This window comes from Canis lupus, chromosome 11 (assembly GCF_048164855.1).
Source record: "Canis lupus baileyi chromosome 11, mCanLup2.hap1, whole genome shotgun sequence".
Classification (NCBI taxonomy): domain Eukaryota; kingdom Metazoa; phylum Chordata; class Mammalia; order Carnivora; family Canidae; genus Canis; species Canis lupus.
Window position 1 is genome coordinate 51,543,304 of NC_132848.1, and position 17,587 is coordinate 51,560,890.

Here is a 17,587-nt window from a genome sequence, read left to right on the forward strand (position 1 = left end):
TCTAAATGTTCATTGATAAGAAATTGATACATGATTTTACCCAAATAATGGAGTATTACTTTTATGTAAATTTTCACTGACAAGGAATGAGCTCCATAATATACTGCTGAAAGGAAAAAAAAGATTAAAAATGACATATATACATCACTCTTCATCAAGGATATGCAAATCAAAACTACAAAGAGATGTCTTCATACCTGTCATCATGGCTAAAGTCAATACACAGGAAACAATAGGAGTCAGCAAGGATGTGGAGAGAAAGGAATCCTTGTGCAGTGTTGGTGGGAACGCAAAGTGGCGCAGCCAATGGAAAACAGTATCAAGGTTCCCCCCAAATTAAAAACAGATTATCCTATAATCCAGGAATCACACTACTGGATATTTATCCAAAAATACAAAAACACTAATTCAAAGGGATACATACATCCCTATGTTTATAGCAGCATTATTTACAATAGCCAAATTATGGAAGCAGCCCAAGTGTCCGTCGACAAATGAATAGCAAGGAAGATGTAGTATATAATACAACAGAATATTATTCAGCCATAAGAAGAATGAAATCTTGCTCTTTGCAACAGCATGGATGGAGCTAGAGAGTATAATGCTAAGTGAAATAAGTCAGAGGAAGACAAATACCTTATGATTTCACTCATATGTGGAATTTAAGAAAAACAAAGAAAAAAAGGAGAAAGACAATCCAAGAAACACACTCTTAATGATAGAGAACAAACTGATGTACCAGAGAGGAGAGGATGGGGGGGATGAGAGAAATAGGGGATGGTAATTAAAGAGTACACTTACTATGATGAAAAAAAAGTTTTTAAATGTGCATCAAGCAATTCTACTTTAAGAATTTATCTTAAGGAAATGATAGTACTATTTTCCAAAAACTTATAAATAAGAATGTTATTTATAATTTAAGATAGTGGGGACACCTGGGTAGCTCAGTGGTTGAGCATCTGCCTTCAGCTCAGGGTGTGATCCTGGGGTCCGAGATCAAGTCCCACATTGGGCTCCCTGCAGGAAGCCTGCTTCTCCTTCTGCCTGTGTCTCTGCCTCTGTGTGTCTCTCATGAATAAATAAATAAATTTTAAAAAATAATTTAAGATAATGGCTAACATTTCTTGCAAGTGATCTCAATTAGTCCTCACAACTACCACTAATACCTCCATTTTACAGTTAACTTGTTCAATCCCATAAAAAATGGAAAAGCTGGGATCTGAATAACATATACTACACATCTAGCAGAAACAAGATCATAGAGGCCTTATAAGCTATGCCAAAGGGCTCGAGCTTTATTCAAGGCAAGCAGTGAAGAAGCCACTGGCAGATTTTAAGCAGGAGAAATGACAGGATCAGGGGTGTATTTTGGTATGTAAATAAATAGTTTATAGGGAGGACATAGATGAGACACACTTATACAAGTTACAGAATTAAATGTAAATGGGGAGAAGACAGATCCAAGAGATTAAACACACACACACACACACACACACACACAACAACAACAAACTAGAAACAAAAGGGCCAGTGACCAGTTCGACCTAGGCTGTCAAGAAGAAGGGAGTATATCAAGGATGACTCGTAGGTCTCTGACTCAAGCAAATGGGTAGATGATAGCGCTACTTACATTGCAGAGAAACAGCTGAATTTTAAGCATGTTAAGTTGAAGGTGCCTCCAGAGGAACACCCTGCTGCGTTGATGACTCTGGGTCACATCCCAGCAGGAGATAAAGATTTAGGATTCAGTAGCCATATTTTAGTTGTAATTGTGGCCAATGGAGGAGGTCATGCAGGGAAAGTGAGAGAACAAAGATGTCAGAAACCAAGGGAATGCTCCTGTTTCAGGAAGAGGTGATCCAAAAGAAGCTCACAGGGAGACTGAGAAGGAGAAATCGAATAGTAGAAAGAAAAGCAGTGGACGCCGCTGTTGCAGAAAGTTAATAAAAGAGTTTGAAGCAGGGAAAGTGTGTGTTTCCAGTGAGTTAATGGTCAGAGAAGCCTTGATAGTAAGGTCTAAAAAGTCTGTCTTTGATTTAACAATAAAGTGACTGTGGACAGGGTGGTTTAAAAAAAAAAAAAAGACACATATATTATACTTATGCACATGAAGAAGGAACTGCACAAATTATCACCAAAATACAAATGAAAAGAGGGTTGACTCTGGGCGGTTGGGTATTTGACAATTTTTACTTATAATTCCTTATAATTATTAATGATGCTTAAATTTTCTAAATAAATATGTACTGGCTTTGTAATAGAAAAACCATTCTCTTTTTTTTTAATTTTTATTTATTTATGATAGTCACAGAGAGAGAGAGAGAGAGAGAGAGGCAGAGACATAGGCAGAGGGAGAAACAGGCTCCATGCACTGGGAGCCCGACGTAGGATTCGATCCCGGGTCTCCAGGATCGCGCCCTGGGCCAGAGGCAGGCACCAAACCGCTGCGCCACCCAGGGATCCCTGAAAAACCATTCTCTTTGCGTTGAAAAAAAGAAAGTATATTTAGTTTTTAATACTACAATTCCCTTGGGAGAAATTATCTTGAGAAAATTATTGGAAAATCCATGAAAATACAGATTCAAAGGTGTTTACCTCAGCACTGTCCATAATAGTGAAATACTGGCAATAACCTAAATGATCAGTAGTGAATCTGTTAAATAAATTTGGGGATAACTATATAACAGCATGCTATGGAAGCCATTAAAAATGAAGACAAAGATATATTCATTACTAGCTCAGTGACCTTGGAAATATTATATATCCTCCAGGAATCAATTTCCTCATCCGTAAAATGGGAATAAAAAGAACAGTTACCTCATAGTGCTTTATCTAGCTTATTAACTATATCCTATTGTAATCAGAAACAACCTGATGTTCATGAGCTTCCTCCAAAATCACGTACTCCTATTTCAAAACCTACTTTGCTACATGCTTTTAAAAAATACTTCAAAATCAACATTTAACTTGGCCATAAATCAAATTAAGAAGATATGAATCTAAGACCACAAAGGAAGGACACCTGGGTGGCTCAGCGATCCAGTCCCACATCAGGCTCCCTGCGATGCTTCTCCCTCTGCCTGTGTCTCTGCCTCTCTGTGTGTCTCTCATGAATGAATAAATAAATCTTGAAAAAAAAAAAAAAAAGACCACAAAGGCAATGAGTATCAAAGTTAAAAACAGGAAATTCCTGTAACTTCTACCTCGTTTTTTAAAAGCTTCCATAAGTATTCACAAACTAAGCTTATTTATTCACCTGTACATGTAGATAACATAATGCCTGGAAGAGACAGAACGGGGGCTGATCCGGCTGCCTATGGGCCAATAAGAAATCGCCTACATCCCTACATGACAGAGGGAACTGGCATTCCTACTTAAGTGAACAACAATACAATTTATACAGACGTACTGGTTAGCTTCAACAGTTTTACCACCACTGTACATTTATTGTGTTGCTTTAAGCAGCTGAAACCAACCTGCCATGGTCTTTCCCAATCGAGTGGAATAGGAAAGGCTCCAAGCCACGTTCCTATAAAGCTAGAAATTGTAGTGATCTGAAGACTGTTCTCCCAAATGGATGTAACTCTGCAAAACACAAATAAGTAAATCACCAGTGGTATAGATCTTCGCTGCTAAAGAATCAAACAGTAATGCCAATTAACATTACACATGTATGTTTTGTTCATTTAACGATCATCTCAAATTGACATTATATTTACCCTGAACTATTAATAAGATGATATAAATGTTTTCCAGTTGGAAAGGTAATATGTGCACATGGTCAAAGTCAAACAGCAGGAAGGAGCATTTGCAACAAAAGTCAAGTCTTCCTCCCACCTTTATCAGCTCTGGTTCCTCTCCCCAGCAATAGAGTACATATCCTTCCAGAAATATTTTATGCATGCACAAATATGTTTCAAATGATATATGCACGCATGTACACATCCTTTATCAAAACTCAAATGCATCATGTTATATACCCAGTTTTGCTATTTTGTTTCCCCTTGGTAACAGCTATACTAGTATTCCATGGCATGAAGGGACCATCACTTATTCAACTGGTCCTTTCTATGTCACATTTCATTTAAACAAATCAACACTATTTATTTGGTGGGGGATGAGTAGAGAACAAGAAACAAAAGATTTCAAAAGATCCAGTAATTTCGCCTACCATTCTTAACTATACATCTTGGAGTATAAAGGTGAAAAGACATAATACTGCCATTCTCTGAGTAGGTCTTGCTTTCAGCCTGCCCCTCAGAGTGTGGCCACTCAGCCATGTGGAGCATGAGTCTGGTTACAGTCGAGTAAAACCCCACCACAATGCAGTAAGTAGGATTCCAAATATATGGCTGTTTAAAATGCAAGGTTGAGTCATTACAAAGTTTATGAAAAATAGTTTCTTCCAGCTAGCATGAGAATAACTGAAGACATCTGTTTTGTTAGAGGATTTCTTTCATTAGAAAGCATCCATTACACACAAAATATACACTGAATTAAAGTAGCCCCAAATGACAAGTCCGTTTATAAGCCAATCCCTATGTCATTTGTCCCTCTTGTGACTTTTCCTCCCTCACCCTACACAAGATAAGAGCTTTAGCTCTTGAAATGGATTGAAAATCAGGAGTGGAAGAAGGCTGGAGCCAATCTCCATAGATCCAAATTCATGTTATTTGCTGGGCAGCTGTTATCATTCTTTTTTATTTTATAGAACACCTAAAAATGCAAGTCAATTCCTTCAGCTAAGCACTCAAGACAGAGGTCTGTCCCAACCTTGGAGGGGAAAAAACTGATGAGTTGATTGTAAAGAGGGAACTATACTGTTCAGGCAATTTAAAGGATCGTCTAGGGTTAATTTTTGACCATCTGTGGCTAATGTTGGCTAGTTTTTGCACAACACATAACTCCTCTATGTTGCAATACATTAAAGTGATGTGCCTAAAGACATAAAGTCTGGAAGAGGCTGAGGGTAAGGTTTAGTCTCTGCTGGGAGGGGTTTACTTCTTCCATTTTATGGGAGAGGAAGTTCCCCCAGAACTGAAAGGATAGGTGGCATTTGGGCTCGACCGACCTGGAGAAAAACCTGCTCTGCAGGTAGAAAGAACAGAAGTGAAATTGGTTGAGGCTGAGTGGAAGAATGGGAACTAAAGCTGGAAAAGTAGGTTAGAGTTAGGATATTTAAAAATAACACCTTCATTGAGTACAGTGAAAACCTGCCTCAGATAACCCTTTCAAAGCCATACAATTCACTCACTTAAAGTGCACAATTCAATGTTTTTAAGTATATTTAGAGTTGTGCAACCATCATCCCAAAGCGACACTCTTACCCGGTAGCAGTCACTGCCCATTTCCACTCTGGCCAGCCCTGGGCTGAGGACAGCCATTAATCTACTTTCTAGCTCTATAGTTTGCCTTTTCTGAACATTTCATACACATAGAATCATACAACATGTGGTCTTTTGTGACTGGCTTCTTTCACTTAGCATAATGTTTGCAAGATCCATCCATTTTGCAGCATACTTCCTTCTTTTTTATTGTCATACAAAAATAATGTTTTGTTGTGTGGATATATCACACTGATTTTTTTCCATGCATCAGTTCCTGGGACATTTGAGTTGTTTTGACTTTTTGGATACTATGCATAATGCTGCTATAAATATTCATGTGCAAGTTTTGTGTAGACATATGTCCCCTTTTTGGGGGGGATATACGAAGAAATGGAATCACTAGGTCATATGATAACTATGCTTAACCTTTTAAAGAAAGGAACTGCCAGACTGTTTTCCAAAGCAGCTAAGCCATCTTATACTGCCACTCAAAATGTGTGAGAGTTCCAATTTCTCCCCACTCTTGCTAATACTTGTTATTAATGATCACAGCCATCTTAGTGGGTGTGAAGCAGTAGCCCATTGACATAGATTTAGGGCTAGGATTTTAGAAAAACCTGAAAAGTCACGCTAATGGACCCACTGAAGGTTTTAAATCAAGGCAGATATGATCAGAGCTATGTTTCAACAAGGGTTACATACATGGCTTATCTAAGTTCCAAGTTCCTTGGGGTAAGGGGCAAGATCCATGGCTTCACGTTTTTCATTTTTATAGCACACTGAGGCCATCTGTTACAAAACGTGCAAACATGCAAGCGGTTGTCCTCTATTTTGTTTCATGCATCCAAGGAGGTTTATGATCTGCCACATAATAAATATAGGAAAAAATGGAACAAGGACCTAGTTTTAAAAATAGAAAAACTCTGCAGCCTATTTTTGTAAAAATGAAATTTTATATTCATCAAAATCATAATACGGATAAACACCTTCAAGGTCCCAGATTGCACCTAGAGTATAATATCTACTACCAAGCCCTCCCTGAGTCTCTCTGCACTCCTGATTTCTGCTCCCCAGGCAGACATTGTAAACTCTTCACCATTTCTTCTGTGTAGCTCAAAACGTAAAGGACATAAAGACTTTTCAAGACGTAGTTACTCCCTGCTTTCTACACCGGAAAAAGAGGACTTAGTACGATTTTCCCCCAAGCCTCCCATGCCCACACACTCATTTCTCCATGACTCACCATCCCCTCCTCAATGGTAATATCTTCCCCTCGCTGCTCAATCAACAGCATAGTATCTACATCATTATGGTTATGAAAATGTTCATCGCAGCTGAACCACACAAACCAGTCACATTCCTTTTCTTACTGTAAATTTTTTATTTTCTTTGGATATTAAGAACTGCCTCTGTTTTATCCTCCATTTACTAATGTACCTGTCACTCAACCATCCTTAAATATTCCAAAGAAACTAAACATCATCTCTAAATACTTGTGTGCTCTATTCTCCTTCCTTTTTGGAGGCAACTCACCTGCTCCCAGCTGGACTGGTTGCTCTCTAAGCCTGAGCAAAGCTATCGTCCTGTAAGCTTCCTACACCATCATCCCATGAATTCCTTTTGCCTCCCTCAATCACTTTTGGGTCTCCTGCTGCCTGGATTCCAAGATTTTCTTGTACTTTGCTTGCTTGCTTCCGTCTTCCTCCCTTCCTCCCTTCCTCTCTCTTTTCTTTTTCTTTCTTTCCTCCTTTCTAAGTAACTCCTTCAGTAGATTCCTGAGAAAGAATAAAATAGATTTTACAGACTATTTAAAGTCTAAATAGGACTTTACTGTAATCATTGGAAATCATTTTGCCTCAGAATTTTGAAGGCATTGCTTCCCTGGCTCCCAGAACTCTCTAGGTAAGATGTTCCCCCCCACCACTGCCCTCTCTGGTAGCCTTTAGAATTTCTCTTTATTCTTGGTTAACTAAAATTTCACAATCGGTTTGTCTTTGAGTGGGTGTCTTTTCAGCCACGACGCTGGAAACCCATGGACCTTTTTTTTTTTTTTTTTTACTTATTTATGATAGGCACACAGTGAGAGAGAGAGAGAGAGGCAGAGACACAGGCAGAGGGAGAAGCAGGCTCCATGCACCGGCAGCCCGACGTGGGATTCAATCCCGGATCTCCAGGATCGCGCCCTGGGCCAAAGGCAGGTGCCAAACCGCTGTGCCACCCAGGGATCCCCCATGGACCTTCTTAATCTACAATGTCAAGTCTTTTGGTTCTTGACATTTTCTTCTTAAAGACTTATAAAGATTTGCTTTCTCTGCCCAGATCCCTTAAGAATTTTGTTTTTCTTACTCTTTTGCTGGAAATACTACCATTTGGAATTAACCCTCTGTTTTGTTTTGGGTTTTTTTTAACCCATTTTTTAACCCATTTTCTGTATTTTTGCCTTTTGTTTGACTAAGGGAACTTTTTAATTTTGTCTCTATGTCTGTTGAATTTTTTCTCATATTTTTTCACTTTCAAGAGCTTTCTCGTTGTCTGAATATTCCTTTTGACTACTTCCTGTTCCTGTTTAATGGATATAAAACAAAAGACATTTTAAAAAATTATCTTCTGGTTTTTATATCTTTGTTTCCACAGAGTTTTTTGTTTTCATTTCTGCATTTCACTTTAGAGGTGTTCCTGAAATGCCCACTGACTGTTCATTTCTCATCCTACCTTAAAAGTAAAATACTTTATATGAAATGTTCAGAAAAGGCAAATCTAAAGATACAGAAAGTATTTTAGTGGCTGCCTGGGAGGGGGGTGAGGGGGTGTGCAAGGGTGGGTAGGAGGGGGACTGCTAATGGGCAGAGTTTCTTTTTGGCATGGTAAGATGTTCTAAAATTAGATTGTGGTGATGGTTACAAAGCTGTGTCTATACTTAAAAAACACTGACTTGTATACTTTATATGGGTGGGTTTTATGGTATGAAGTATCTCAATAAAGGTATGTTTAAAAAAAAAAAACAACAAAAAAGTGAAACACTAAACAGATGATTAGATGTTCACTATGTATGAGTAGCACAATTCAACTGGCGGGCTTCACTGTACCAGGGACTGAATAGGAAAGCTGACTTTTAGAGAAGCCCCAAATTGTCAGTATCTTTAAGTTTTTCTTTGCTGCCTTTTTTTTCCCTGAAAGAAGTATTTCTATACCCTCTCTAAATAGCATAAGCCTACCTGTCAGTATTCTGGGCCAAGCAAGGGAAAAGGACTCGGAAGAAGGTGAGAAATCATCATTCAATACATAGAGTTTCATTTAATCCTTATTCTGTGAAGGGATTGTACTAAACAGGGACACCCAGGTGGCTCAGCAGTTGAGCATCTGCCATTGCCCCAGGGTCTGATCCTGGAGTCCTGGGATTGAGTCCTACATCAGGCTCCCTGCACAGAGCCTGCTTCTCCCTCTGCCTGTGTCTCTGCCTCTCTCTCTCTTTGTCTCTCGTTGTCTCTCATGAATAAATGAACAAAATCTTTAAAAAAAAAAAGATTGTACTAAACAGGCTCAGGATCTGGGGATAGCCAGAGTAGTTGGGGATACGGTTGTATCTTCTCCATCTTCCCTTCCCCCGCTTTGTAACTTCTATTGCTTATTTTTGTAAGTTTATATTCTGTCCTCTGTAATCCTAATTTACAACCAGTTTTTTAATGCAGTGAGTCTCCTTAATGTGCAAACTGCACAATTTCTGCATTTGGGGAAGTGGTCTTCCATCGTACTTTGAATTACCTTCTGTTTTGTTATTTTATGGACACTAACTGGTCTTAAGCTCGTCTCCTTTGTTCTCTCCATTTATCATTTCTTTTCTAACTGCCTTACTCTTCCCTACCCCCTCATTTGTTTTGACTGTTTCAAACCTTTCTTCCAAGCTAGAACTTGATTTTCTAGCTTATCTGTTTCTAATTTGTGACCTGTGGTGGTGTGGTTTGGATTCATTTTATTTAATTAATTCTGTAATGTCCTTCACTTCATTTTTTTCATCATCTTATCTTTTGAGCTTTTATTCAATTTATGCTCTCAGTAACATTCTTCTATGATAAACTGTGTAGAGTTTGTTTTTGTTCCTTGGGTAGTATTTTCTTCCAGGCTGGATTCTTTCGTCTTCCACATGCCTTTTTCTTATTATTCTATAATGTGTTTTTAGGGTTGCCATGCAATTTCTTTTCATCTTGCTCACACTTCTCATGAACAGACGCCCCATACTACGTGTTTGCTCAATACAATGAATGATCTTTAAAACTGTCCTCCCATCTTAACTAGCACCAATTTTTCTTGTCTTGAAGCTTCTTGAGGACTTCTACCCAGTTTTCTGTAACCTGAGGCAGAAGAAAAGAAGGGAGGTAGGGAGGCAGGATAAGGGAAATGCAATCCTTGCAATTTAATCCATCATATTCTGCTAAAATTAATAAATGGTTCGACAGATCAAAGTTTCAAAAATTTCTGACCAAAGTTTATGCATCCCATTAGAAATCAGAGGAAGCTATAGCGGTAGCAGTCTGCCCCCATGGCAGCCGCCCTCATAGCCCTCATAAACTGATAAAAGGTAGGGCAGCTCCGCTGGCTCAGTGGTTTAGTGTCGCCTTCAGCCCAGGGTGTGATCCTGGAGACCTGGGATCGAGTCCCACATCGGGCTCCCTGCACGGAGCCTGCTTCTCCCTCAGCCTGTGTCTCTGCCTCTGCCTCTATCTTTCTCTCTCTCTGTGGCTCTCATGAATAAATAAAATCTTAAAAAAAAAAAAAAAAAAAAAAAAAACCTGATAAAAAGTAAATAGCCCTGATTGGGATTTAGGGAAACAGGCACTCTATTGGTCAGTAAATTCATATTCTTCAAATCAGAACTTTGGTTTGGCAGGCACTGTCAACTTCTTTTGATTTAGAAATTCTACCCCAGGAATCTAGTCTATAGAAACTGTTGTACAAGTATATAAAATTATATGGTACAAAGATGTTTATAATGTCATTATTTATAATCCTGAATATTTGAAAATTATCTTCAATAGGAAATGAAATAAACCATGGTACATGGAATGCTTGCCCAACGCTCATCTATCTCATCCCTGATGATCAGACTAATTACGTCATAGTGATCCCATTCTCTCCCAGTGATAAGCTTAGGGTGATCAAAGGGAGAGGAGCTACTGCCATCTCACTAACAGCCAGAGGATAAGATCCAGGGCAATCAGTGAGAAGCACATCTGTATCTTGGCTATCTAGCTCTATCTCTGCTATGTCAGATAATCTGTTTCCTGATTGTTCAAACCAATGTAAATGGAAGTATTCTTACTTAAGGATGAAAATATATACTAAGGACATTATGTAAAAAGAGGTAGATTACATCCACATACAGTTAGAAATGGTCCTATTAAGTTAAAAAAAAAGTTATAAAGCAGTGATAGTATAACCATTTTTGTTTTTAAATTGTGAATATGTGATAACGTGTGGACAAACTTAGACTAAAATCTGTCGGTAATGGTTGTTTCTTTGATAGGATTACTAGGATCTTTAACTTTCTATATTTTTCTATTATTTGAGTTTTTATAATATATACTCTTCTGTAATAAACAAGATAAAAAATAAATTATATTAACTAACTTATAGCAGCAGTGAAGTTGGTTTATTCCCCTTTACTAAGTTCCCATAATAAAGTCATTCAAATTCTATGGTTTGGGGCTAATTTTTTCATAGTTAAAGAATGTATGTATACACATAGTCAAGAAGGCTGAGAATAAAATAAATGGCTCCTTGCTCTGTGGACAAACTTAAAAAGTTAAAAAGTAACTAAAATATTACAGATCAGGATGCCCGGGTAGCCCAGTGGTTGAGCACTTGCCTTTGGCTCAGGTTGTGATCCCAGGGTCCTGGGATCAAGTCCCTGCATCAGGCTCCCCACAGGGAGCCTGCTTCTCCCTCTGCCTATGTCTCTGCCTCTCTCTGTATGTCTCTCATGAATAAATAAAATATTTTTAAAAATAAAAACATAAAAATTTAAAAAATAAAATATCACAGATCAATCTTCATGACAATGAGCTCCAAGTAACAGTCTATATTATTTGCCTCCACTGGAACTCATCATGTCAAACATTAATTGAAATAAATAGACCATGTTGAATGCCTACTATGTGCCAGACACTGTATCAGGTGCCTGGGGTAGCTAAGGGTGAGCACTGTGGCTTAGACAGGCTGTCATCAAAACAGTGCTTCTTTAGATGGAACTGATCTTTTTAGCTATTTAGCTCTTCATACAGAATGGACCCCACACAACAACAACTGGTGGCTAAAGATATTTTACAGAATTTCCCTCCCCTACGGAATTAATATTAAAACTAGTGCCTCTTTGCCACTAAATTTTTATGCCCTTATCAAGGCTAATTATCTATTTTTTGCAATGTATTAATTTTTGGTCATTCATTATCTTTTTATTCTTAAATGTCTACAGTGGTTTTTTTTTTCCAATATAAAATTGATTTCCAAAGATGACCAAAAATGCCTGCTGTCTTTTTCTACACAAACAGTTCTTACTTACTTGGCAAGATAACCACAAGTTCAGGAACCTCTCTCCAGAAATTCAAGTTTTTCAGTTCACCAAAAGTGGTCAAATTCTGACTTAAAACATGCAACAAACATTATAAAATAACAGTAAGGCAACAAACTGATTTCTACTAGTACACATTGATTATATTTAGTAATAAATACCAAATAGAAGTTGACAGAAGTAAAGAAACCAAAATATTTTTCTACCTTCAAATTTCTTTAAAATAGAATTCCTTTGTATTTTTTTTCATCTAGAATAACTTCACACATACCTTAAGAAAAAGTATTGTTAAAACAGTATCATTTATGTCATTTATGTAAGTATTAAATCTCAATGGTATCAGAAATGGTCCTTTACTCTTGGGATATAATTCTTACACGGTTCTCATGATCAAAGCTTATGTTTCTCAGTCTTTATCTGGTTATCATCTACTCAATATTAAACATGCAAATAGTACTTATTTTGCATAAAGTAGTCTAAAACATTTATACTGATTCCATACTGAGAGCGATGCCAGCCCAATTCAAAGCTGGCCTGTTGATTCTGAACATTTTAGTCATATTTCAATCATACTAAAACAAAACAAAAAACTCTTCCATGTTTTATATGCTAAGAACAGGGTAAATGATAAAAATATTTAAAGCTCTAAAATCTCCAGCCAATAAAGTATTTTATGCACTTTTAATGAATTAGAACTACAGCACAAGAATTTCAAATCAGAACTTTAATTTCTGTTGTAAGTAATTATTGGGTAGAAAGAAAAATGTATTATTCTTGTTAGTAATAACCTCCCTAAATAATAATGGAATTCTCTGAAACCAAAGTTGTGACTCAATGTAAATAATGCTAACTGTATATTGAGACAATTCTGAAATAATATACAAGTTGTTTTTGTGGGTATTTCATATTATCAATGCAGAACCTCCAGATCTTTGCATTTTTAAAATATTTTTGCCTAACACTGAACATTTAAGAAGGCCAACTCTAACATTAAACAAATTAATCTATTGAATTAACTGTTCCCTAACTCTTTCAAAAGTTGACGTGCTTTTTATGCTAAATTCTTAAAGTGTGATAAAAATACTAGGGCAGAAAGGGAACTATCGCTAAGGGATGGTAGAGACACGAAGACTTAAGTTGCCCTCCTATGACAAAGCTCAAATTAATGTTACATTAAACCAAATGAAAAAACTTCCTCATTTCTCCATGGTTGTCCATGCCCTGTACTTCTAGGTCTGCTACCTAAACCAACATGGGTACTAAGACAAATGGCAGACAGGATTGGAAGTATGAAATATAAAATGCTCACTGCCGTTTGTTAATCTATTCAACAAGCATCTCTTAAGCATTTGCTATTTGATTTCACTTAACTCCCTCAGTTCTCATAATAACACTGCAAAGTGCATATCAGTATTATCTTAACAGTATTACCTATGAGGATCTCTGAAGTTAAATAGCTTGTCTAAGATCATTTGGTCACTAAGTAGTGGAGAGAGGGCAGGAACCCATTTTCGGATCCTTGGTTAGTGTGGTCTTCCAAAACCTTCTGTACCATCAAATGATCTGCATTCAAGCCCCAATTCTACTGCTTACTGGCTGGCTACTTGAGGGCTTGGGCAAATCACTTAACCTGTCAGCTTTCTAGTATCTTCACCTAGAAAATGATGAAAATTGGGGATCCAATTTAGTGCCTGCCTTCGGCCCAGGGCATGATCCTGGAGTCCCAGGATCGAGTCCCACGTTAGGCTCCCTGAATCGAGCCTGCTTCTCCCTCTGCCTGAATCTCTGCCTGTGTGTGTGTGTGTGTGTGTGTGTGTGTGTGTGTCTCATGAATAAATAAATAAAATCTTAAAAAAAAGAAAGAAAACAATGAAAATAGGAGTATATCACTAGACTGCTGTAAGAATTAAATGCTATAAGACACTTGAAAGTGCTGTAAAAGTTGTTACTTTTGCATATTACTATTTCATGTCCTGCCCTCTGGAATGTTAACTGTTTCGTATTACAAATTGATTATTTTTAGTTACAGAACTCCAGCAACTGAGCTATTATCTTGTAAGCTAGAAATTTTCGAAGGATATTTTTGCAGCCTACCAAAGTTTAGGTGGCATCAGAGAAATCTAACAACTTCTTGATACAGGCCTAACTTTCTATATTCCCCAAATAAGTTAAATATTGGCAAAACCTAACCCATTATAATTTTCATTTTGACTAAGTAGTATATATACTAATAGGACTTAAATTTCAAAAGACACCCAAGGGTAGTTGGTGGAAAGTCTTCTAAGCTGGCCTGCTAGCATCTCAGACCCCCTCCCCAGAGACAACCAATATTTTTTATCAGTTTCTCATGTATTCTTCCAAAGGTATACAGGTATATATATTCTCTTCTGCCCAATTTTTACATAAATGGTAGCATTCTACACACATTTCTTCACTTTCCTTTTTTCCACTTAACAGCATATAAGTAATTAAAGAATTGGTTAGGTGGTTGTTTTTTATAGCCTCATTAAATTTAACTTAATCCTCCCCTTGTTAAAGGACATTTAAGCTGTTTTCAAAGCTACAATGAATAATCTTACACATTCAATATTTTGTAGGTATTAAAATATATCTAGTGCATAAAATCCTGGAAGTGGGACTGCTAGGTCAAAGATGTGTATTTTTAATTATTATAGATATTACCAAACTGCCCTTCACAGAGCTTGAACCAATTTATATTCCCATTGGCACTTAACTCCCCAAACCTTTAACACTATGTATTATGAAACACAGATTTTGTCAGTCTGCTAGCTGGAAAATGGTATTCCCCTTCCTATTAATTTTAGTTTTACTTTGTTATAGATCTTTCTGAGAAGGGATACAGTGCAGATAGGTACAAAAACAAGGTGACAACAAATTAACTCTGCAAATCTCAAAATATTCAAGTCAAATTTTATAATAAATTTTTAAAGAGCTCTTTTTAACCCAGCAGAAAATAATAGGCATTACTGCAAGGTATATTGTTCAGGCTAAATGCAAAAATAGGGTTAAAGCAGAATCAGAAAACATATACATATTCAATTTGTGGTAAGTTACTAAAAGAAATTAAGGATAGTTTCTCTGTTTCCCTTGAGTTTTTAAGTTTGTTTTTTTTTCAATTTAAAAATATTAGGGATTTTTATATATAGTCAACACTGCTATAATGCTTGTTTTTGAATATGCAAATTTGTTACAATTTGACTGAAATATTAGGGAACAACAGGAGCAACTTCCTCTGTGAGAAACACTATGTGAACAAATAAAAACTGCACCCAATAGCATCAAGCAGTGTATGCATCTACAAAGCATGCACATCCTTCAAACATCTACCAGATAATGACAACAGGGTGGTACTGACATAAGGATAGGCATATAGGTCAATGGAAAAACACTAAAGATCATGTGTTTATGATCAAGTGATTTTTGACAAGGGTGCCAAAATTACTCAAAGGTGATTTTTTCAACAAATGGTGCTGGGACATCAGGTGAGCCACATGCAAAGAATGAAGGTAGATCCTTCCTTCACACCATATATGAAACCTAATACAAAATAGACCAAAGACCCAAGTGTAAAACCTAAAACTGTAAAACTCTTAAAAGAAAACATAAGAGTAAATCTTTATGACTTTGGATTTGGCAATGGTTTCTTAGATAGGATCCTAATACATGCATAAGCAACAAAAGACAAAAACTGATGAATTAGATTTCATCAAAATTAAAATCTTTTGTCCTTCAAAGGACACACTGAAGAAAGTGAAAAGACAACCCACAGAAAGAAAAAAAATGTGCAAATCATGTATATGATATGATTTATATCTATAATAAGTAAAGAACTCTTACAACTTAATAGTAAAAAAGACAAACCCAATTAAAAAATGACCAAAGGATCTGAATAAATATTTCTCCAAGGAAAATACACAATTACCAACAGGCACATGAAAAGATGCTTGACACCATTAGTCCGTAGGGAAACACAAATTAAAAACACAAGGAGATAACAAACCACACCCATTAGGATGGTGATAATCAAAAAGCCAGATAATAATGACTGTTGGCAAGAACACAGGATGACTGGAACCCTCATACATTGCTGTGGGAATGTAAAATGGTGCGGCAACCTTGAAAAACAGTCTGGTAAGTTCCTCAAACAATTAAACAAGTAACAATAAGATCCAGCAATTCCACTCCTAGGCATATACTCAAAAAATAAATAAATAAAAGCATTATGTCCATACAAAAACCTATATACAAATGTTTACAGCTGCTTAGTCATAACAGCAAGAAGTAGAAACAACCCAAATGTCCATCACTTGATGAACGGATAAAAAAATGTGGTACAGAGTCACCCAATGGAATGTTACTCAGCCATAAAAAGGAATGAACTACTGCATAGATGAACCTTGAAAATATTATGGTTAAGTGAAAGAAGCCAATCACAAAAGATCACATATACATGATAACATTTTTATGAAATGTTCAGAACAGGCAATCTATAGAAACAGTAAAGAGATTAGTGGTTGCTTAGGACTAGGGGAGAAGGGATAAGGAAGTGATAGCTAAAGAATATGGGGTTTCTTTTTTGAGATGATGAAAATGTTCCAAACTTGACTGTGATGGTGGCGGACAATTTTTGTGAGTATACTTGAAACCACTGAATTGTACCCTTTAAATAAGCCAAGTGTATGGTATTTGAATTATATCTCAATATTACTTAAAAAAGTCCATCTCCCTGGGTTGCTGGAAGGGAGGTAGGCCAGGGGGATGGGCTAAATGGGTGATGGGCATTAAAGAGGGCACTCGTGATTGAGCACTAGGTGCTGTATGTAAGTGATGAATCACTAAATTCTACTCCTGAAACTAGTATTACACTGTATGACTTCAAATAAAAACTTGAAACATAAAAAAACAAAAACAAAAGAAAACAAACCAAGCCCCAACTCTCAGCTCCCTTAGCTTCCTTCACGTGTATGAGTCACGCCTTCCACATCTGGTCCTTAATATCAGATCTCCAACAACCCTCTGTTACCACTTCATAATAAGTTATGAGCGGCAAACTCTTCCCACACTACTTCCAAAAACAGATTTCAGGTTTTTTTCCAAGGAAAAGGACCATATTCATTATGTTTTTCAATTTCTTACCTATTTAACATGTATAAAACTGTACTACCATTTTAATTAAATTCCCATCTTTTTTATGTTACGGTCAAGGTTTTTGAGTGTTATCCTATCTTTCCTAGAGGCTCTGTATTTTTTATTGACTAATTTTGCATAGAGCAGGGATTTCTAGAAATGCATATACCATACTATGGCAGAATTGCAGAATCAGATTATATATATATATATATATATATATACACCATTATCAGAAACACAGTTTAAAGCTTGATAAATCACCAAGCCAAACCTATAACGTTTCAACTGGTTTTCACTGCTTAAAAATCTCAAACTAAAATGCTAAAAGAAATGAATGCCATTAGGGATACTATGGTAACAATGTAGGAAAAAGTTTTCAGTGATTACACTTTTGCTTTCTAGAGACATTTATCAACACTGTAAGATGGTTCTGAAGGGAAACGATATTCATTTCGAAAGGAAAGAGTCAGTAATTTATAGAGCCTAGCTACTAGCCAGCATGCATCCTCTGTACTACTTGGGCTGTTCCCTTCCAAATCACAAC

At 36.8% G+C, this 17,587-nt stretch overlaps 1 protein-coding gene across 6 annotated transcripts in view; it reads right to left on the reverse strand.

Moving 5' to 3' along the window:
- The window catches only part of PIGF (phosphatidylinositol glycan anchor biosynthesis class F), a 35,721-nt gene that overhangs the window by 12,129 nt on the left and 6,005 nt on the right, over nt 1–17,587 (reverse strand). For 2 of the 6 annotated variants that reach the window (XM_072768239.1, XM_072768240.1), the window contains exon 5: nt 3,477–3,585. In XM_072768239.1, coding sequence (XP_072624340.1) covers nt 3,477–3,585 — 109 coding nt within the window. Of the gene's footprint in view, nt 1–3,022; nt 3,128–3,476; nt 3,586–6,029; nt 6,189–7,146; nt 9,677–11,883; nt 11,964–17,587 lie in introns of those variants that run through there. The other 4 variants (XR_012003367.1, XR_012003366.1, XM_072768241.1 and 1 more) reach the window with 4 other exon arrangements.